The sequence below is a fragment of the Equus caballus genome, chromosome 8, assembly GCF_041296265.1.
Source record: "Equus caballus isolate H_3958 breed thoroughbred chromosome 8, TB-T2T, whole genome shotgun sequence".
Taxonomy (NCBI): domain Eukaryota; kingdom Metazoa; phylum Chordata; class Mammalia; order Perissodactyla; family Equidae; genus Equus; species Equus caballus.
The window spans coordinates 16,489,629-16,511,337 of record NC_091691.1 but is presented as its reverse complement, the minus strand read 5'-3'; the positions used below and the strand labels follow the sequence as shown (position 1 = coordinate 16,511,337).

The window sequence follows — 21,709 nt, the reverse complement described above, 5'->3', positions numbered from 1 at the left end:
ACATTCATTTTATTCTGTATTTTGTCTAAGGTACACTTATATATATATACATATTTTAACATCACTGAATTTGGAATGCATCCTATGATTAAAATCGACAGTATTTTTTCTATCATGGGGTACATAAGATAATGGTGTATCTGACAATCATTAGTATCTTAGACCCAAGGCAACATAGTAAATGCAAACAAAAAGGTCTGGAAGGATTCATCTACCCAGGTATTAATGTATTTACCTTGGAGCATTCATTTCCTCCTTATTTAATGATCTCGTTTGCTAATTTTCCTATGGGGAATTTGAAGTACTTTTATAAGAAAACAAGATAAAAACTATAAACTTTTTTTCAAATAAGTGCCTTTCAAAGGGCTCAACCCCCACAGTGTTCACGGTAGTTTACAAGGTCTATGTTTAAAAACAAAAAGCTAAATCTTTTGAAGTTAATTTTTATTTAGGTCTTAACTATAATGCAGCTCTTATAGCATCATAGTAAACATCTAAGTTTAAAAGACTAACAACTTCACACTTACTTGCTTTAAAATATAATTTTAAAAAGTGGAAACTGCAAGAACACTCCAACTTCAAGACCAGCACTAACATGGAGCCGCTAGCCACACGTGGCCCTTTAGTGCTTGAAACGTGGTTGATGTGACTGGGAAATTCATTTCTAATTTTATTTAAGTTTAATTCATTTAAAACCTGAAGCAATGTAAATGTCATATTGATACACGCTGTAATGATATTTTGGATATCTTGGATTAAATATATCATTCAAATAATTTCACCTGTTTCTTTCTGCTTATCTTAAGGAGACTACTAGAAAATTTAAAATTATATCTGTGGCTGACATGTGTGGCTTGCATCACACTCTATTGGAGAGCACGGTCCTAAATGGAAACATGAATCCTCACACAAAATTCAAGCTGAAAGAGGGCAGTAGAGGCTTTCATTAGTGAGTGGAAGAATTAGGTAAGAAGGGGACAGATGAATGGGTAAAGAAAATGTGGTATATCCATACAATGGAATATTATGCAGCTTTAAAAAAGAAGGAAATCATTTCACATGCTGCGACACAGATGAACCTCAAGGACATTATGCTAAGTGAAATAAACCAGTCACAAAAGGACAAATACTATACGATTCTACTCATATGAAGTAGAGTCACGCATTGCTTAACATCAGGAATACGTCCTGAGAAATGCATCATTAGGTGATTTTGTCGTTGTACAAACATCATAGAGGGTACTTACACAAATCTAGATGGTCTAGCCTACTACACACCTAGGCTATGTGGTACTAATCTTACGGGACCACCATCATATATGCGGTCCGCCATTGACTGAAATGTCATTAAGCATCACATGACTGTATTGAAGTAGTCCAAATCATAGAAACAGAAAATAGAAAGGTGGTTACCAAGGGCTGGGGGGAGGAGGGAAAAGAAATTAGTGCTTAGTAGGTACACAGTACCAGTTTTGCAAGATGAAAAAGTTCTAGAGATCCCTAGCACAACAAAATGAATATACTTAACACAACTGAATTGTACACTTAAAATGGTTAAGATGGTAAATTTAATGTTATGTGTTTTTTATCACAATAACAAAAAAAAAACCACAATAAGTAAGAAGGGGCTCTATTAAACTAACCCAGTAAACACATTCAAACATTCCTGACGTGAAAAGCATGTCTCAGAACCACGCTCATTCCGGCCTTCCATTAGCATTTCCAGCATTCAACTAAAGGGAGAGTCATCTGCACAAACTTCGCAAGATGCTGTAAACCAAACCCGCCCCGCTCCCAACCACCAGATGACTCCACGGCTCCTCCAGCCTTCCAACGCGCACGAATGCTGCCCACAGAGTTTCTGATTGAAAGCAGTCTGGGTCATGAACAACACATGCTTCTCTTACAAATGTGCGAAGTGGGGAGCCTGGCCCCGTGAAGGGAGAGAAGCCGGCCTCTTGGGTTCTGTGATAGTATAATTAGAACTTTTACTTGAGAGTCTCACACAGCTTGGCTTTTAAAAATAAACACTGCTGACACCTCTCAAAAGGAAAAAGTATATTCAGAACTCTGATATTTTCAGGTAATGGCTCTCTCCCCCTTCATCTTCCTTGGCGCTGGGGAACTAATTCTATTTCTTTCATCTTTCACACTCTGGGACAAGAAAAAGAAAAGTATTTAAAAATGGGGGGTAAGCTCCCCAGAAAATCACTTTGGGCTTACCTTTTCCAGCTTCTCTTGGAGCTCCTGAATTTTAAGCTGCTGCTCAGCATTGATCTAAAATTAAAATCCCAGGAAATAAAGCAAAAGGCAAATCGGCATTAAGGTCTTGCGACATTTACTGCAGTCCTATTTTCTTGAGGTTTCTGTGGGGTCTTTTTGTTTTGTTTTCCAGTACCTACTAACGGACAGGAAGAACAATGGCCTATCAGAGAAGTCTTTGAATGTCCCAGTGTAAACCTCCACGTTGACTATTTCTCTAGAACCAGCAACATACAAACGGCAAAAAGAGAATCAAAGTCGCCCAGTGTCTTAAAACTATAAGAATTTTTACATATGTTTTACTCAGAGTCTGGGTTTATTTGTTACTGTGAGCAGGCATGACAGAAAGAGGTGTCTTTTATCTTTGTTAGAACCCTGGCTGAAGCTAAACGAGAAACAAAACAAACCTGGAAGAAAGTTCTCTATTCAGTGCAAGAGTATTCTGAACCAATGACTGGCCACTGATAGTAACATTTAAAAGATTATCTACCAAAAGTAGCAATACCAATAATGGAAAATACCTTCTCCAGTTTGGAATATTCTCCCACTTCAGGCTTCCCTTGATCCTTAGCCTGTAATTTAAAAGATACAACATAATGGGAAATCTCAAGAACCTAAAAGTCTTATAGACAACACTACCTGCTGTAGTTTCCTGGTCTCTGTGGCCGAGATGATGATGATGACAAGTTATGTTCTATAAAGACCAGGAGCTTTTCAGCGTACCCTATTATTTCTCAAATGTATACTCATTAGGCTAGTATTCCCTTAAATCTTGCTGAGATATTCCGTGATTCTACCCCCAAAAACACTCTCCTGGCAGGTGGCTGGCTACCTTCATCAGTTTATGCTGACATTCTGTCGCTTTCCGCTTGAACTCTTCGGCGGCAAGCCGAGACTCTCTCAGCTCAGATTCATAGAGATCACTCCGTCTTCTTGCCGAAACAAGATCCTCTTCCAACTGATTCATCATCAACCTCATTTCTTCCACTTGAGCCTGGTACTCCTAAAGAGCAGGCAACGGAAGAAAGGTGAACTTTAGAACTCCTAAAAGAAAGGACAGGCAGTGAAGATGGAAGAACATCAACCAGAGGGAAGAAGCACAGTGAAGAGAGATCAGCGGAGAATAGACCTAGAGAGATGATGAGTAGAAACAGGGGCAAAAGGGACAGGTGTGGGGAGGATGAAGAGAGAGAAAAGAATATTAAATCTTTAAACTGTTTTAATGGAGATCATGTATCATTACAACACCTCTTGGAACACATGTGCCTATGCAGAATAAGATCCTTTGAGCAAATAACACTGCACAAAAAGCTCAGAACCTTAAGGCATTTGTAATACAGGAGAGCTCAAAGGGATATTCCTCAAACAACTAGGATAAACTGCTTATGTGTAGCTTCCTTCCAAGGGTAATCATTTATATGGATTTGTCCTTTAGAAGTCATGTGCTCCTAACACAATTAGATATGGTACTAGTTTTAAAATTAACCTTCCAGACGGCACAAGGGGGTAATTGGATATCTCGGTGGAAAGAATCTTGGAAGGTGAAACTCATCATGTCAGTTTCTCACCATTAACTTTTCTGGGCCCAAAACTGAATGGTGAACTTAACATTGCTCTTGAAATGCAAGTCACGCTGAAATTTTCAAGAGTCAGAAAACACTGGCTCCGGTCAAAATATCTCGTGAGAAAAACTCCCAAGAAAGTATTATCTTGTTGCCACAAGCAAACCCATTAAAGTGATCGAAACTGCCCAACCTTTTCCAAAATGAATTTCTGAAATCAAAACAGAGGATTCGAATCAAAGCGTTTCATGGATTTACAAGAAGAAATGGGCGATGATTTTGAAAACTTTGGGGCAGAGTATGAAAATATTCTCTTAGCAAAATCAAAACTTATACATACAAGGATTATGAATGAGCGTTTATCCAACCCAAAGTGTCTTCGGGGGTGGGAGGAGATATAAAACGAAAAGGACGAGGAATTGAATCAAGACTGTCTTTGACATTCACAACCTACAGTGAACATCTCTAAGATCCGTTCTTCCAAGAAATAATTGATGAGGTATCAGTTGAGAAAGGATATGTTTTTAACCAATGAAATGTCATTGATTTTTGTTTTATTAACAGGGTATAAAGTAAACCTTTCACCTCATTGTAGCAGGCAATCCCCTCAACGCACACTAAAGAGGAGGTGATGTTTTCATGAAAATTGGATAGTTTTCATGCAAGCACACCTTCTCTATATATCATTGGTAGAAGGGAAAAATGAGCCCAGAGTGGAACACGGTCTCATTTCACTCCCTCCCCTCAAAGGCACACTATTACTGAAGGTCAATCCCAGAACTCATGGGCACCAGGTTTGCTGGGTGGTGCATACTAAGTGGGTGACCCTGGGTTATATAGCCAAAGGTCTTTATGACCTGCTCACAATTATCTGAACTCACAGAGTGGAACATGAGCTGATTATGTGAAACAGTACATCCTTTACTTGAGGTTTTGCTAGACCCCTGGGCCAGGGTCACCTTACGACTTTCGTGACTCTGGGCACTATGCCCACCTGGACCCCTTCCTTCATTAAAAAAAAAAAAGAAAGAAAGAAATATTAAAAATTATATTTTACAACTGCATTCACATAATATTATCTACGAAAACAATTTCTTTGACCTAAATCTCAATTTTTTCTTCCAATTAAAAAAAAAATTGAAACATTTTATGGGCCCCTCAAAGTACCATCGGCCCTGCCCACAAGCACAAACACCAAAATGAAGAGGAAGCAAAGATCCGGGAGAAAATCTCAGGCATCTTTTATCCTCAAGCTCCCTTTTCTGTCTTACGTCAGCGAGAAGAGAAGGTAATTTTTGTGTTTTGTCAAGAAGGAGGACAGAGCACTGTTCCTTCCCCACCAACATCTCTCTTTCCTGAGCTGTCAGCACCCAGGGGGAGGAAGGCAAGAATCAGGCAACATCTCTGTCAGCTCTCTGAGCTCTGGGGGCACCCAGCCTGCTACAGCATCAAAAGTTGAGCCGCTGTTATTATGCTGAATACTTCAAGGAAATCCTATAAATCCAACAGCTAACCAAATCTCTGCTTCAGGAAAAATCTGAGAGAAGATAATCAGGCCTGTTTCCACGGACAGCTGAGAGAGCTGTCGCATCTCAGCATGGACGGAGCTGAAGGTCGGAGCTGAGCGGGATCAGAACATGGACAACTTTTGAGGCCCGCCTCAAGTAGGTCCTCCGAATGGAGCTTCCGAATTTAGTGGGAAAGAAGTTTCAGACATGGTCCTATTCAATCAGAAATCCCAAAACACAAATGCCTCCTGTGTCACCGGAACTCCTGTTTCCTCTCCTGATGAGGGGGCAAGGGGAATCAACACCTCCAGCAATGGTGTATGAATCCATCATGTGAGTCTCTCAGGTGTTTTTATGTTAAACCAAATCCAAATGCTGAATAGAGGCTAGCAAAGCAGAAACAGAATATTAAAAAATAATAAACAAGTAGCTGTACAGAAATTAGCTTTTGAGAGAAAGAATGGGGAATAAATGCCGAATCGGGGAGGAATCAACATGCTGCAAACCAAGTACTGGGAGTTTGCTGAAAGTATTAAATGCTTCTTCCTGTATTGCAAACATCCTGCTCACACAAACTTACCAAAAGTCATTTTAACAAATCTTTCTTCCAATGAGAAATAAAATCTGAAGTTTTCCTCCCCCCCATGGAACTTTCAGCAAGATTAAATCTAAAACTCCACAGGCATGCCAACTGCGATATGAATCATAAAAGCCATTTCTTTGAACTCAACCACCAGCATATACCTTTTCAAAATGTCCCAATAATTCTGTTTCTATGGAATTCGCGGACACCAGCTGCTCCCTCTGGTGGTCAAGCACAGCTTTCATTTCCCCAGGATGTCACCAAATGTCAATTTCCAAACACATTGAACTAATGGGAGAAAAAGACTCCCAACCTCTTGAAACTTTTGGGATGAAAAACTATGTTGATAAAAGAGAAATGAGTCAACCGTCAAAGCAGATTTTTCAGACTGGGTGTGTGGCCTTCACAATCTCTAAGATTAGTATTGTTGTTCAGAAACCTAATAGCCAGATTGCAACATTTCCTATGCACGTTTATTTATAACATTTGTAGCAAGGAAGAGGATATTAACCAATCATTTTAAATATGATGGTGATAAATAGATTGTGCCAACAAAACCCCCAAAATAATTCTTTCTTTAAAGAATAGTTAACAGATCAAATTATTTGCAGGAGTTTGCTTTCCTTAGCACCACCCAGATGGCTAAGTTTGTGCTACTCAGAGACAAAAATGTCCATTTTCATCACTGTTTCCATTAGATTTTCTGAAGTGAATGAGAGTTGCCTGGCAGCTGATAATTCAGCTCTCCAATTGCTCATTGCCATCTCTTCATTAAAGTTTCTATTTACAGTTTCTTCAAAGGACAGAAAAATCCATGCCAAAAAGGAAACAATGAAGTGAAATAAAAATGAACCATCTAGAAAGAAAACCCTTTTAGAAAGGGGAAAAAAAAAAAGAGTATGCTTTTTAAAGATCTCGATTCTTTTAATTAACACACAGGGATGGCTTTCTGCACTCAGATTTGCTGCGTCAATTCTGACTTGGCCTTAACTGCTCAAACTCTTCTAGAATATTTCTTTATATAAGTAAAACTATGAATTAACCTGGTTTCTCTCAAAAACTTAAAGTACATGTGAAAAGCTATAAAAATATTTGACTTTTTTTCTAATGGTCTAAAGCAGAGGCTGGGAAACTTTTTCTGCAAAAGGCTAGATAGTAACCAATGTCAGCTGTGCAGGCCACATGGTCTTTGTCACAACTACTCACCTCCACCATTACAGCGTGATAAGTAGCCACAGACAATATGTAAATGAAGGAACGTGGCTGTAATAAAACTTTATTTATGGACACTGAAATGTGAATTCCATATAATTTTTACGTGTCATGAAATATTTTTCTTCTTTTATTTTTTTCCCCAACCATTTAAAAATGCAAAACCATTCTTAGCACGTGGCCACGGAAAACAGGTGGTAGGCAAGATTCACGCCAGAGACCGCAGTTTGGCCTCGCTTTAAACCTACAGCTTTAATCGAAAAGAGTAGCCATCTGGGGGCGCAGACTTCAAAAAGGGGCCAAAAGAAGCACTCTACTGTATATAAAAATCATGAGGAATCTAAAGTTTCCAAATGACCTACATACCTCTCTCCCCACCTCCCTTCCTTTCCCTCTCTCTGTGTCTCAAACACGCCTCTCCTGAAATTAGAGGTCCGGCTTGCCTCCGTGCTCCCGAGCAGGCTGTCATACCTGCTCTTTGATTTCTTGGAGCTTCCGGCTCTGCTCTCTGATATCATGGAGAAGCTGCAGTGCTTTGTCATCCTCCTGGGACACCTCCATCCGTGCTTGCTCCAAACTTCGCTTTAAGCTCTGCAGAAAGCAAAAATTTTAATAGGGATGCCCTGTGGATCCTGCTCTGTTTGAAAAGATTCATTAAGGGAACGGCAAGCTGCTTCGTAGACACCAAGACGGTTTCGGGTGATGGACCAAAGTAGCCAACCTCCAGCTGGTTGCGGATTCCAGTTTCCATCCTGTAAAACCCCCGGGTTCAAGAAACATCATCTCAACCTTGTGACCTTACGGATCCAGCCTGAAACTGCATCAGCCTGTCTCCTACCACCATCTACCTGTCCTAGGAGATACTTACTTGCATATTCAGGACTAAACACGAGTTAAGATCCCTTAGCCATCAAACCATCATTGGGATGGCTGCAAAGTCTTTTCTGGAATACCAGTTATTCGAGGACTCTCAAGTATATATCCCTCTTTCAAAGTAGCAATGACTTCATTCTCTGCCCAGGTGTCATTTAAGACTCTGAGCAGTCTACTTCCATCTCCTGGCTTACGTTTCCTGGACACCTTGCATCCATAAGGTTCCCTCAATGCTTCAGTGGCATTGAAATATATATCTGAAATTCATAGCTGAATAGCTTCACCCACCACTGAAAGGCAGCCAAATCTGGAATGGAAACATAGCAGTTATTCTTAATCAGCCACGTTCTATAGATTTCCTCTCCCTTGTGAAAAAAACTTGAAAAATGTGTGATTCAACTTCTCAAGACTGTTTAATTGAGCACATTAAAAACACCTGAATGAAAATTTTAACGAGACAATGGAGAAGACAGTCTACTCTTGTGAAGGAAGGAAAAAAAAAAAGTCACATGGTAAATAATGACAGAGGGTCTGGGTTTTAAAGGCTGAGTTTGCTTGTCCCTACGCTGGTTCTAGGCAATGGAAAACCGATTTCGGGCAGATTCAAAATACATTTTCTTGATTCTCGAGGCTGATCGTGTTGGACACGATGTAGACCAGAGAGGCTGGGATGGAGGATATTAGGACCCTTTGAGACTCACTGCAATGATGACTACGCCCGTCTCCAGGCTCTGCGGCCTACCTGGGCTTTCTAGAGGTCAATCCTATTTCTCTGGGACCTCGCGCCTGGCTCATGCTACTCTGCAAATCACAGATGTTGCTTTTCTACTCTCCCTCTCTCTCCTCTCTGCCATTGGCTGTGATGTGCCTCATGAAGCCGTCATGAAACAGGATGAGACACACACAACAGGAAGTGCCACCTCCACGGGAAGGGGACTTTGGGGAAGGCTCACACTGCATTCTGTGATGTAGGTAGCAAGGTCCTGCTCCAGGAGGGATCTCTGAGTCTCAGAGGCCTTCAGTTCCACCTCCTTCTGACTAAGCACAGCCTCCACCTCTGACACTCTCCGATGTAACCGGGTCATTTCCTGCTCCATCTGAAATAAACACATCGACACGTTAAAAAGGCCCGTGGAGGTCCGTTAGGAGCAATCAAATCTCAAGTAGCCTCCGAAACCACCTAGTGGTCTAGGTGGCGCTAACTCGCCAAAGGTTGGGATGCAAATACCATTGTTTCTTCGCCCAGGAGCACACAGTTCTTCGTAAGGAGAGTCACCAACGCTAAGTCACTCCTCTCATTCAAGTCTCGGTTCACACTTGATCACTTCTCTAACCCAGTGAGCAAGGAAGCCACAATCATCATTTTTCACCTGTTTGCTTTTTTGGTTTGGTTTGGTTTTTGCAGACGTCACTTTAATTTTATCCCAAATCCATCTTGATCCCCCCCATCTCCTGGCAAAGATCTAGAGGACAAATCCAGGACGGGGCAAGGAGATAAGTATTCGTCTGCACTCTTAGGAGTCCCAGGCAAGTAGTGACTTTTACGAGCTTCCAGAGAGCTGCCCCTGGGCAGGAACAGTGAGTGTTAAGAGACGTTGAGCATAATCAACACAGTGGCCGCAGTTACATAAGCAGGAGTTTTAAAAGACTAGGAAGAGAGACTTCGCATCACTCAAAGCAGATGGGCTGCATCTGGGCCACAGGTGAGGACCCACGCCACCTGCCGGAAGAAGCAGACATCTGGCTGGGTCATGCTGAGGAACAGGCCGTTTTAAATCCAGGGCCTCCTCTCGTTAAGATTTAAAGGATTTACGGCAGCGTCAAGGCCCGAATTCATCTCCCTCTGAGCTGCCGGAGGCTTGACTTCAGCGAGGGAGGGAGCGCCTCGCTCACTCTGTATGGATCAGGTGGCTCAGCGCCAGCAGCAGCCCCAGGCGGATCCCTTGGCATATATTGACGGGAGGATCCTGGAGCAAGGAGGGAGGCCGGCTTTGGAAATAAATACCTTGTGACACTTGTCCTGGGAGTCTTGCAGCTCTTTGCTTTTGATGAGAAGTTTCTTTTCCATGGAGCTAGTCTTGGCAGGGGAGTCCAGACTTGACACAACAGACCTGGACAGAAGAAAATTAGCGTCAAGGTGGCCAGGAGGTGGGCCTGAAAAGCTGCATTCAGAAGCTGTGGGAGAGACGAGGGACCTGCCAGAGTTCTGTGGCCGTCCACAGAGCTGGCTCAAACAGGTTCTAATGACATCGAGGCCGTGAGGCAGCACAGTGGACAGAAGCAAGAACCCGGGAAACAAGCCGACCGGGTTGTAAATTCAGTCACCTTTGACCTGAGGCAACGATTCAGCCTCTCTGAGCCTCGCTTTCCATATCTATGAGGTGGAATGATAAAAGGACCTACCAGGCAGGAACCTGTAAGCATTAATGCACAGCACTGTGCCTGCATGGCTTCATTCACTAACTCACTCTACAGATAGGTACCGTGCACCCACTCTGTTCCAGAAACTGTTCCAGGCACTGGAACAGCAGTGAACAAGACAGACAAGGTCCCTGCCCTCCTAGAGCTGACATTCGGAGAGGGCAGACAGAAGGCATCAGGCAGACACACAAATAAAAAGGTTACAGATGATGGTAGCCTCTATCAAAAGAAGGAAACAGGGCGACAGGATATGAAGAAATGGATCAGGGGCCTGCTTTAAGCAAGGGTGATCAGAGAGGGCTTCTCTGAGGGGGTGGTAGGTGAACTGAGGCCTGAAGGATAAGAAGGTGCTGCCCATCCAAAGCTGTGGAAGGAAACAAGCTCCAGAGAGGGGGCATAAGAGATGCAAAAGCCCTGAGGCAGGTTAAAGCTAACACAGCAAGTGCCCAATCAATGTTATTAGTTCCTATACCCATGAAATTATTATTTATTCCATCCCTAAGCTAGCCAGGCTGGTTCTGTTACATTTTATAAAAACAGCTAAGGCTAAAGACCCACCCCCAAGATGTCCACAGAGGAGGAGGGGAGATGTGATGACAGAGGTAGGGTCAGGGTCAGAGAGAGACTTGAAGATGCTACACTGCTGGCTTTGAAGGTGAAGGGGCCATGAGCCAAGGAATTCGGGTGGCCTCTAGAAGCTGGACAAGCAAGGAAACCGATGCTGTCCTAGAGGCTCCACAGGGTGCCACCTTGTCTACACAGTGGAACCATCTCAGACTTCTGACCTCCAGGACTCTAAGACACTAAATTTGTGTCGTTTTAAGCCACTAAATTGGTGGTAATTTGTTATAACAGCAATGGGAAACTCATACGTTTATTGAGCACTGACTACATGCTTGGTTCTGTTCTAACACTAGACAAGTTTTAACTCTTTATTCCCCACAGCAACTCTATGAGGCAGATTCGATTTATTATCCTCATTTTTTTTTTTGAGGAAGATCAGCCCTGAGCTAACATCTGCTGCCAATCCTCCTGTTTTTGTTGAGGAAGACTGGCCCTGAGCTAACATGCGTGCCCATCTTCCTCTACTTTCTCTGTGGGATGCCTACCACAGCATGGCTTGACAAGCGGTGCCATGTCCACACCCGCAATCCGAACCAGTGAACCCCAGGCCACCGAAGCAGAACGTGGGCACTTAACCGCTGCACCACTGGGTTGGCCCCAATTATCCTCATTTTATAGTTGAAGAAATTGAAGGAAGTAACCTGCCAGTTAATAAATGGTTTCTGTTGGTCTCAAGAGAGAGCTGGGGTAGAGAGGCTGATGTGATGCACCTGATATAACTCAGGAAAATATCACAAAACTACCATAGTGTGGCCTCCTGAGAGTGGGCTAGAAGGATGCTCTCCCCACAAAAAGGACCTATTACCCACACATGTGTATATAACCCACACCCTCTGCCACACCCCTAGAAGCAGTTAATTATGGGTGGAGACGACAGTCCTCATCCAGGGCAGCTTCCCTCAGTGACTGGCACCCTGAGCACGAACACTGGGATCAGGGAAGGGCAGGGCTGGAGCCACAGCCTGCAAAGGTTCTTACACACAGAGGGGCATGTGGCAGAGCCCACCACTGCCCCACAGCCCCATCTTTGTTGCCTTGGTAACGGAGCTGCAGGAGCTGGTTGCCAATTAGCATTCAAGTCCTACCAGCAGGTGAAAGTTGTGCTTTCGGCTGCCCCAAACGACTTCCCTGCCTAAAAGAGGCCAGTTTCCTGCAGCATCTCTGAACACCTTCTTCCCCACGGCTCTTGGCCCAGGGACGGGGGCTGGTGTGATAGTGCTGGCTTGCCAGACCCAGGTGACAGCTCCCTACATACACATTATCGGGCAGCCAAGTGAGTTGACATCCAGAGTCAGACTGCTCCACTCAAAATCTGACTCTGCCACTCACTAGCTGTGTGACTCCTGAGTCTCAGTTTCCTCATCTGTAAAATGGGGATAATTCTCAACCTACTTCAAAGAGCTTTTGCAAGGATTAAATGAGATAACCCGTGTAAAGCCCTCAGCACAGTGTCTGGCACATCACAAGGATTCAACAAACGTCAACTATTACTATTATCATCGTCGTTTGTATCATCAGTACCCATGCAACGGCGTCAATAGCAATGCCTTGCAGGCCTAAAACAGTTGCTTGAAATAGGAAAACTCAGGGGGCTGAATTTGCTCTGTGCTATTATTCACATTACAACAAATGTTGATTATTCATAGAAATGGGCAACAGGGATTGAAATCCAGAAATAAATCTTTTTTAAAATCTCACTTTGGGCTAAAAATTTTAACCAATTTCTACACTTCTCACTGCCTGTTTTCTACCTAAATCTAGACAAAACACACACATACACACACTTTTTTCTTCTTTTTAATCTGAGATGAAATGGGTGGCTCAGCACAGCCTTGGGCTGCCCCACCTATTTCCTCCATTCTTAACTCCACTCTTGTGGGTGGGCTAGAGAAGATGGCCCAAACCACTCAAGGAGGGAGGGACAATCCACAGATGGGGTCCTTGGTCCTTCAGTAATCAAGAGTCACTCATATGTCATTAAGTCACAGGCACTGACATGAGTCAGGGGTGACAAAAGAGGCCACAGCTCTTTGTGCCCAAGCACAAAGCCAGCACCCTTTTAAAAAACCATTACTGGGGTGCATGATGATGGTGGGAAGTGGCTCCCCAAACCTGATGACACAGGGAGAACAGGCTCCAGCAGTGTTTAATGTTTAAAGTCTGCTGCTATGGATACAAAACTGATCCCTTATTCATTAAAAAAAAAAAAGCTTTTCTAGGTCACTCATTAATGGGCACAGAATCGAGGAGACGTGCAGCCCCCATCCGCTGGCACTTGCGGGAGACAATGCAACAGCCCTCCTTGTCACCCAAGGTCCAACTCCCTCATTCTGCTATTTTGATGCTTGACAAATGTTCACATTTAGAAGTTCTAAGTACAGTAATTAAGAGTTCTTCAGAATAAAGGTGCTAAAGAAATCATTTTTTTTTAGAATAAATAAAAATCACAACTAAAAAAAGCTATGGTAAGAATGCTGTGACTAAACTTGGCTTACAGCAACAATCCCATAGACAATAATGGGATTGGAGCATGAGGCTGGAGGATAGAGGGGGAAAGGTCATCCATCACAGCTTTCTAGAACTTCCCTGGTCTTCAACCCAGCAGCATTAGAATAACCTAGAGAGCTTTTAAAAAACACAGATGTCAGAGGCCAGCCCCGTGGCCTGGTGGTTAAGTTCAGCAGGCTCCACTTCAGAGGCTCTGGTTCAGATCCCAGGCGTGGACCTACACCACTCACTGGCAGCCATGCTGTGGCGGCAACCCACATACAAAAATAGAGGAAGACTGGCAACAGATGTTAGCTCAGGGTAAATCTTCCTCAGGAAAAAAAACCCAAACAAACATGGATGCCAGGCAATGAAAATACCCCATGTGATACTATGATGCAGATACATGTCATTACACAAATGTCCAAACCCAAAGAATGCACAACACCAAGAGTGAACCCTAAGGTAAACTATGGACTTTGGGTGATAATGACGTGTGAGTGTAGGTTCATCCATTGTAACAAATGCCCCACTTTGGTGGGGGTGTTGATAGTGAGGGCAAGGGGTATATGGGATATCTCTGTACCTTCCTCTCAATTTTGCTGTGAACCTAAAACTACTCTAAAAAAATAATAATAAAGTCTTAAAAAAAACACAAACTGATGTCCAGGGCCCAGCCAATTAAGTCAGAGACAGACAGACTGGGAGTGCGGCCAGGCAGCACCATTTTTATTAAGCTCCCAGGTGATTCTAACATACAGACAGGATTGAGAACTGTGGTACCAGTTAGAAGAAAATACCGGTGATTTAGGGTCTGGTAAGACTGTCCCCAGCATTTGGTTCTAGGTGGCATTTTGGCCACACCATTTGGCACTGGTGCCTTTTGGTCTTTCTTTGAGTAGAACACAATTTTGAAGTTAATCATGGTGGGCTATGAATTTCAAGACAATGTACAGGTTTCAGACAATGAGGAAAGACTATTCTCATCCCCCAACTTTAATAAGTCAATTAAAATATACCATTTCCATGAATTTCTATAAAAGAAATATACTAAAGAGAGATACGGTTCAACTTAACATTTTTATATTCTACTAACTTTTCATGTAGAGACTTAGGCCAATTCAATCACCAGAGCCAATGATAAACTCTCAGTATGTGTTTCTTTAAAGAATAGATTCTTCCCCAATAGTTATTATGAAATATTATCACAACTTATTTTCTTTTTCTAGGATTTTCATTGGCCATCCTTCTGACTTTCAAAGCAATGGCAAATTATTGCTGCCATCTGCATTAATCTAGAATTGACCATAACATAAACCACAGCTTGAGAGGTTTGATCCAAAGCTGGCCTCCGAGCCACCAGACTACTACCAAATACAGCCCTGTCCTGTTCAAGCAGCAATTCTGCAGGCCTAAATCATCCTGAAAAGTACCATTTCATCAAGAGTGGTATCATTTAAAGAGCTGGTGTTACTGTTGCTTTTAGGAAAGTTTGCAAAAAATCCCGTAAGTGGTTGGAACTCTAAAGTTACGGATGATGGGCACAGAATTACAATAGAGAAACTATGTAATCATAAAGTCCTGCTGACTCTGGAATGGAACAGAATCTACCTGGCAACTAAAAAGTATTCCAAGAATTTTCCTTTGTTCTCAAACATCAACTATTGTTTTTTGACAACCTTCTATAAGTGAGTGTGCACGTGTGTTAGATAGATAGATGGATAGATAGAGAAAGAAATACATACACATAGACATACATACACACACACACACACACACACACACACACACACCACATATAGGAATATAAAAGCCCTGTGATCCCATGAGAGGCACCTGCAAACCAGTGGTTCTCAATCAGGGACAATTTGGTTGCCCAGGGGACATTTGGCAATGTCTAGAGACTTTTTTGATTTTCATGACTGGGAGTGCTAATTAACATGTAGTGAGTAGAGTCTGCTCAACATCCTATAATCCACAAAATAATCTCCCACAAGAATGATCCAGCCCAAAATGTCAGTTGTGCCAAGGTGAGAAACCCTGCTGCAGAGGCTATAAAGTTAAGGAAGACACAATTCCTGTCCTCAAGGAAGTAGCAATGTAGGACAGGGAACAAAAGCCGCTACCTTTTATCATCAATAATCACGCACATTTACTGAGGACTAAGTATGTACCAAGCACTGTGCCTGGTGCTCTCCAGGTTACCTCATTGAATCCTCCCAACAATCCTATGAGATGGGTATTATTACTCCATGGCACTCATGGTCAGGAATAGCTTACCCTCTGGCCTCTACATCCTCCTACCACATTATGATGATTGGGGTGTGGATGCAGGGCAGTGGAGCTGGGGGTTCAAAGTTGGACTCTGCAACCCAACACTCACAGGCTCAAATCCCAAATCTGCTAACTTCCTGGGTGGACAGCCTTGGATAAACCCAAGAAAAGTGCTACAGAGGTTTTGAGGAACAAGGTCATGAAGGGAAGGGAAATGGACCACTTGAGGAAAGGTAACTTCTGTCCGGGAGTGGCTGCGTGCAATGCTGGGAGGGCAATTCCGAGCCCGAGCCCAGGACAGCCTGGGTACCAAAGAAGATCCATATGCCAGGTCAGTCCACAGCCACCCCCAAAAACAGCTCAACCCACACACAAGAGCAACTCTTCCTCCATGGTCTGGTGGCTCAGGGCGGGTAATTAAATAGGAAAAAGTACAGATTTTAGAGGCCCAAGCTGGTTCATGCTCCGGGCTCGATGAGATGCAGTACAATGAGGATGCTAATAAAAGAACATGCAGCCTGCCTACACTTTGCTTGCCTACTCCTCCTGGCCACATCTCTGCTACACAGCCAGTTATCCCTATGGAGAGAGAAGGCACTTCTGAGCAGCGGGTGCATGCAGCCACCCACCCACACACAGCAGTGCTGTCTCTCCAAGCACGAAGCCAAGTTTGGGTTTTCCTTTTTTTCCAGCTTCTATTTTCTAGAAAAATTTACTCTGAAATCAACATCTCTTCCTGATATATACATCTGCTTTATAATTATAGAGGTCCAAAGAGTATTAATAGAGGTAATGGTACATGACACAGACGGAAGGTCGGACTTGGTCATTACTGCTGCGGCATAAAGAACATGTTTTCTGAAAATGTGTTAGATGTGACCCAAAATTTGCTTCACATGTAACCTCCACTTTTAAGTAAAAATGATAAAAATGCAGTTTCCCCAAAGTCTATAAATAATCCACATAACTCAAAAAAATCTAATAAAGCTATTAATAGAACATTGCATATCAAAAGAGAATACAATCTGTACTTCCATCCTAAAAGCAAGGAACTGTGTTGGGTACTAAGCACTACTGTAATGATTAAGATCACGCTTAAGCGTCAAGACACCCATTCCTTCCCTTAGGAAGAGGACCCCAAGACTGCAAAAGATGCCACAGATCACACAGACCACAAACCGCAGATATTCTTGAGATACCCAAGAGTAGATACTTAGGGGCCAGCCCGGTGGCGCAGTGGTTAAATGCCCACGTTCTGCTTCAGCGGCCCAGGGTTCACCGATTTGGATCACGAGTGCAGACATGGCACTGCTTGGCAGGCCATGCTGTGGTAGGCGTCCCACATATAAAGTAGAGGAAGATGGGCACAGATGTTAGCTCAGGGCCAGGCTTCCTCAGCGAAAAGAGGAGGATTGGCAGCAGATAGCTCAGGGCTAATCTTCCTCAAAAGGAAAAAAAAAAAGAATAGCTACTTAAGGCTAAAACAAGAGAATCAGAATTAGCTCAGCTGAAGGCCCTACCTCAGTTGTGGCCAATGGCCCTCAAAGTACACACAACTGTAAGATGTAACATGGTGCAAAAAATAAAAATCTCATCAGCATTATATCCCAAAACTATATTGGCTCTTATGATTGAGCATTCTGAAATTTATGAACTAACTTTATAAACCCATTTAAAATACAGACTGGTGTCCATCACAAACACTTGGAGATATCAAAAATATCGCTCTTCTGAAGAGTTTCAGAATCTAGCTCGCTTTGGGCCCCCTCACCCCCCACCCCACACACACCATCTACTCATACACACATACACACACACAAACAGCAGTGGTCTCCAGGCAAGTTAGAGCATTAGATTTGGAATGATTAATATGTAACTCAAGAATCATTTACTAAAAACCACATAGCTACTCATGCGATTTCTAATAAAGTCCCCACCTCTTAGCCAGCACCTAGCTTCGCGGGTTAACTTCATTGACATACGTCCACCTCTTGCCTGAGTGGCTGCAGTAACCTAACTCATCTCCCTGAATCCAACTCTCATCACCATACTATCCACCAGACAACGGTCAGAGGGACCCTTTGTAAAACAAGAACCAGGTATTCCATGCCCCAACTCAAAATCCTATAAAGGCTCCCTGCCCATCGCAGTTCATTCAAAATCCAAACCTAATGCCCTGACGACCTCAACTCAGACCACGTTCCCCATGCTTCCCGAAGCTCCAGTGACCTCAACGTGCTTTCTGTTCACTGGACACCCACAGGCTAGTCCCGGCCTCGGGGACCAAAGTGGTCATCCTCCGTCATTCCTCATCCCAGCTCTGATTTCTTCAGAGCCCTCACCACCATCTGAAACGCTCCTATTTGTGTACCTGCATAGCCTCCATCTCCCCCCATAGGATGCTAGCTTCTCGAGGCCAGGGAACTTATCTGTCTTGCAGACATGCCACAAGGCCTAGAACAACGTATTTGTTGAGTGAATGAACGAATGAATGGTGTGCCAAACGCTTCGGGGCCCCAGGCAGCCTCAGTTTAAAGGTCACACTGGGACAGAGGGATCCAAAACAGGAAGTTGCTGGCACAGGAAGGCTTTCTGGCCTTTGCACAGGAGATGCCCAGCATTGGTTCTGGAACAGCAAGGTCATGATGACACACTGTCCCATCCAGGGGACACTCAACCACTTGAGGGTGCGTGGCAGTGTGGGACATCTAGGCTGGACCCAGTGTACTTCCTCCTTCCCCAGCACCGAGTTCCAGACCCCACTGGAACTAGATCCTACCAGAAGCCTCGAGTGTGTTTTCTGGAAGATGTGGGTTTAGCTGACACGTCACAGACTCCATTCAGAGTGAAAAATTGGATGGCGCTAGTAGGACATCTGTCAGGCACCCCACGTGGAGCCTGGTTCTCTCAATGGGCAAAAACCAGAGAGATGTCTTCATAAAGTGGAAGCAGGAAAGAATGGAGAGTGGAAAGCATCCCCAGGCCCATCGTCAGCCCTAAATAACAATAACAAATATGACATGAACACTCGCTCTGCTCCAGGCACTGACGCCACGTGCTCTCCGTGTCCCCACAAAAAACCCAGCAGATGGGCACTGCAACAGCCCCAACTTTACAGATGAGGGAATTGTGGCTGAGAGAAGTGAAATGCCTCCTCCACACAGCTGGTGAGGGGTGGAGCCTAGATTTGAACCCATGTCCATCTGACTCCAAAGTCTGGACTTTCAATGAATGCGCAGTAGTGCATCCCAAAGATTAAAGAATGCTTTCATCAGATCTAAAGTTAAAAGGTGGAAAATGTGGCCATCCTCTGCCATGTGCAACGTGCATGAACTTAAGAAGTGACCCAAGCTTCTTGATCATAAGTTACCTTATCTGTAAAACAGTGAGTTGTTGCTGGGATTACATGAGAACGCTTGTCAAGCACTTAGAATAGTACCTGGTACAAAGTGAATTCCCAGCCCTTTCACCTTTATTGTTATTATTCATCTCTATTATAGGCTAGTCCGACGGTACTGCATAATCTACAAAGTCACGACTGTTAGAGGCAGGGTAGGACAAAGGTCCTGGAGGCAGCCGGTTATGGGTCTAAGCCTTAGATCTGTTACTACCTGCAAAACCTCGGGAAAATAACTTAACCTGGCTGAGCCTCAGTGTCCTCATCTGTAAAATGGGGATAATAAACCAGCTACCTCATAGAGTTATGATGAGATTGTGAGGACTTAATGAGATAACACACGAAAACAACTCAGCCTAGCTCTGGGCACACAGGAAGTACTCAATAGATGAGGGCTTCCATTAGCAATTGTATAAACTGTGCAGAAGGAATTGGCACTTTAGTCTAATTCAATTTGACAAATGTTCATTGAAGGCTTGCCAGGGACAAGGCGCTGTTTCAGGCAAAAGGTAGGACATGGTCTCTGTTCACAATAGGTGATGAACAGCTTGGCCAAACACAGGGGATGAGAAGGAGGTATGACTAAAAAGGCAGGCTGGGGTCTCGGCAGACCAGGCTTGAATACCAAGTTCAGAAGCGGCTGTTAATTCTGTGCACACTCTGATGCTGTTGAAGGTCTGAGCAAGAGAATGACATCATCCAGCCTGTGCTTTGGAAAAATTCCACCCTCTGTGGAGAATGGATTAGAGCCAGGAAAACTGGACACAGAGGAATCAGTTAGGAGGCTACTGCAATAGTCCAAGCAAAAGTCAATGAGGGGTGGCAGTGAGGACAGAAGATAAGCATAGATGCAAATATCATCCTAGAGGCACAACTTAGAGGACTTAGCAATGCACGGGATGGTGGGGGAGGGGGAAAAGAGTTTAAGATGACTCAATTTTCTTGCCCAGAAGAGTAGGTAAAGTGGTAGCTTCTTAAAGGAAATGAGGAAGCCAAAAGTAAAACCAAGTGGCTTACTGAGTGAGTGAGTCTGTCTGTGTTGGGAGGAACAGAGGTCAGGGATGGTGAGAAACGGGTAGAACATACTGGCAACAGCGAACACAGGGCGTGCTGAGAGGAAGGCCATGGGAGAGAGTAAATGTCAAGGAAATGAATGAGATCATCAAGAACAGCCTAAAAGAGAACAGAGGAGGGTACAACATTTCAAGGGCCTGAAGCAGAAGATGATAGCCAGAACAGAGTGAGAATGGCAGTCACAGACGGAGGAGGAACACCAGGTTTCCATAAGGTGGAAGAGAAGAAAGTAGAACGTTTCAAGACAAATGTGGTCATTGATAATATCGTGTGGCAATTAACGGTATCACGTGACAAGGTGGAAATCACTGGATTTGGTGATTGGGTGGAATCAGTGGCTTCTGAAACCAATTTCCATGGAGTTGCAGAGGTTGAAAGAGAGGCCTTGAGGGGCCAGGCCCATGGCCGAGTGGTTGGGTTCACGCTCTCCGCTTCGGCGGCCCAGGATTTTGCCGGTTCAGATCCTGGGCACGGACATGGCATCACTCATCAAGCCATGATGAGGTGGCATCCCACATGCCACAACTAGAAGGACCTACAAATAGAATATACAACTATGTACCAGGGGGCTTTGGGGAGAAAAAGGAAAAATAAAATCTTTAAAAAAAAAAAAAGGCCTTGAGTATAAGTTATTCTCTCAGGGAGTCCATCAGAGAAACGAAGGTGAGAGGGCAGGCGACAAAAGACAAGTAAAACAGAGAGAACTGAGAGAAATTCACTTAGGCGAAGGAAGAGCTGCCAAACTGGCGCAGAGCTTGGGAACATATAGCACTATTTAGTCAATTACTGTCTTCTTAAGAGATCCGAGGCAACCATGCAAATTAGTGTGTGTAGGCCAGCAAAAAAACGCACTTGACGGATATTTTGGAGCCTCATCTTCAAGACTGGGCTAGGATCGTTTGGATTAGATTTCCTCAAGGTATCTTTAAGACAAATGAGAAGGCGGTGGAATGGTCCTGCCAGGCCTGCAAAGCAAGCATGCACAGTCTAAATAGAGAATCAAGTAAGGCAAGGAGAACAAAATGTGCTGGACTAAGAGAAAGAAGAGCAAAAGGAGAGAAGCCAAGGCAATACAGAGGTGAACGTTTAACATCTGGTCCGGAAAATGGTGGAATGGAATCAACACAGGGCCCCTGAGGGCAGGAACCAGGGGCAGGAGTTAAAGTTTTTTAACTCATTTGAGAAGTACAGGGGATGCATACATAACTCCATGTACCAGAGCAAATTCTGTTCCTGTTGCTCACTATTTTAAAAACTCAAAACACAGATGAGGCTCTTTGCACCAGGGATCTGGCGGGAGTTCGCACAATGACAAACAGCCTTAGGCTGGGTGTGGAAAGGAAAACAATTTTTAAGGGGACATCCTCCATATTCCCAAGTATTTCAGTAAAAAGGAAGTGGGACTGATTGGAGCATCTAGGCTGTTTTCCAC

The 21,709-nt window shown here is 43.8% G+C and overlaps 1 protein-coding gene across 4 annotated transcripts in view; it reads right to left on the bottom strand.

Annotated features, from left to right (window-relative positions):
• Positions 1 to 21,709, bottom strand: part of CIT (citron rho-interacting serine/threonine kinase) — a 154,502-nt gene that overhangs the window by 71,233 nt on the left and 61,560 nt on the right. For all 4 annotated transcript variants that reach the window (XM_023647047.2, XM_070275400.1, XM_070275401.1 and 1 more), the window contains exons 11-16: positions 10,006 to 10,111; positions 8,954 to 9,097; positions 7,599 to 7,718; positions 3,095 to 3,265; positions 2,784 to 2,834; positions 2,224 to 2,277 (exon numbers count right to left, since the gene is read on the bottom strand). In XM_023647047.2, coding sequence (XP_023502815.2) covers positions 2,224 to 2,277; positions 2,784 to 2,834; positions 3,095 to 3,265; positions 7,599 to 7,718; positions 8,954 to 9,097; positions 10,006 to 10,111 — 646 coding nt within the window. The remainder of the gene's footprint in view (positions 1 to 2,223; positions 2,278 to 2,783; positions 2,835 to 3,094; positions 3,266 to 7,598; positions 7,719 to 8,953; positions 9,098 to 10,005; positions 10,112 to 21,709) is intronic.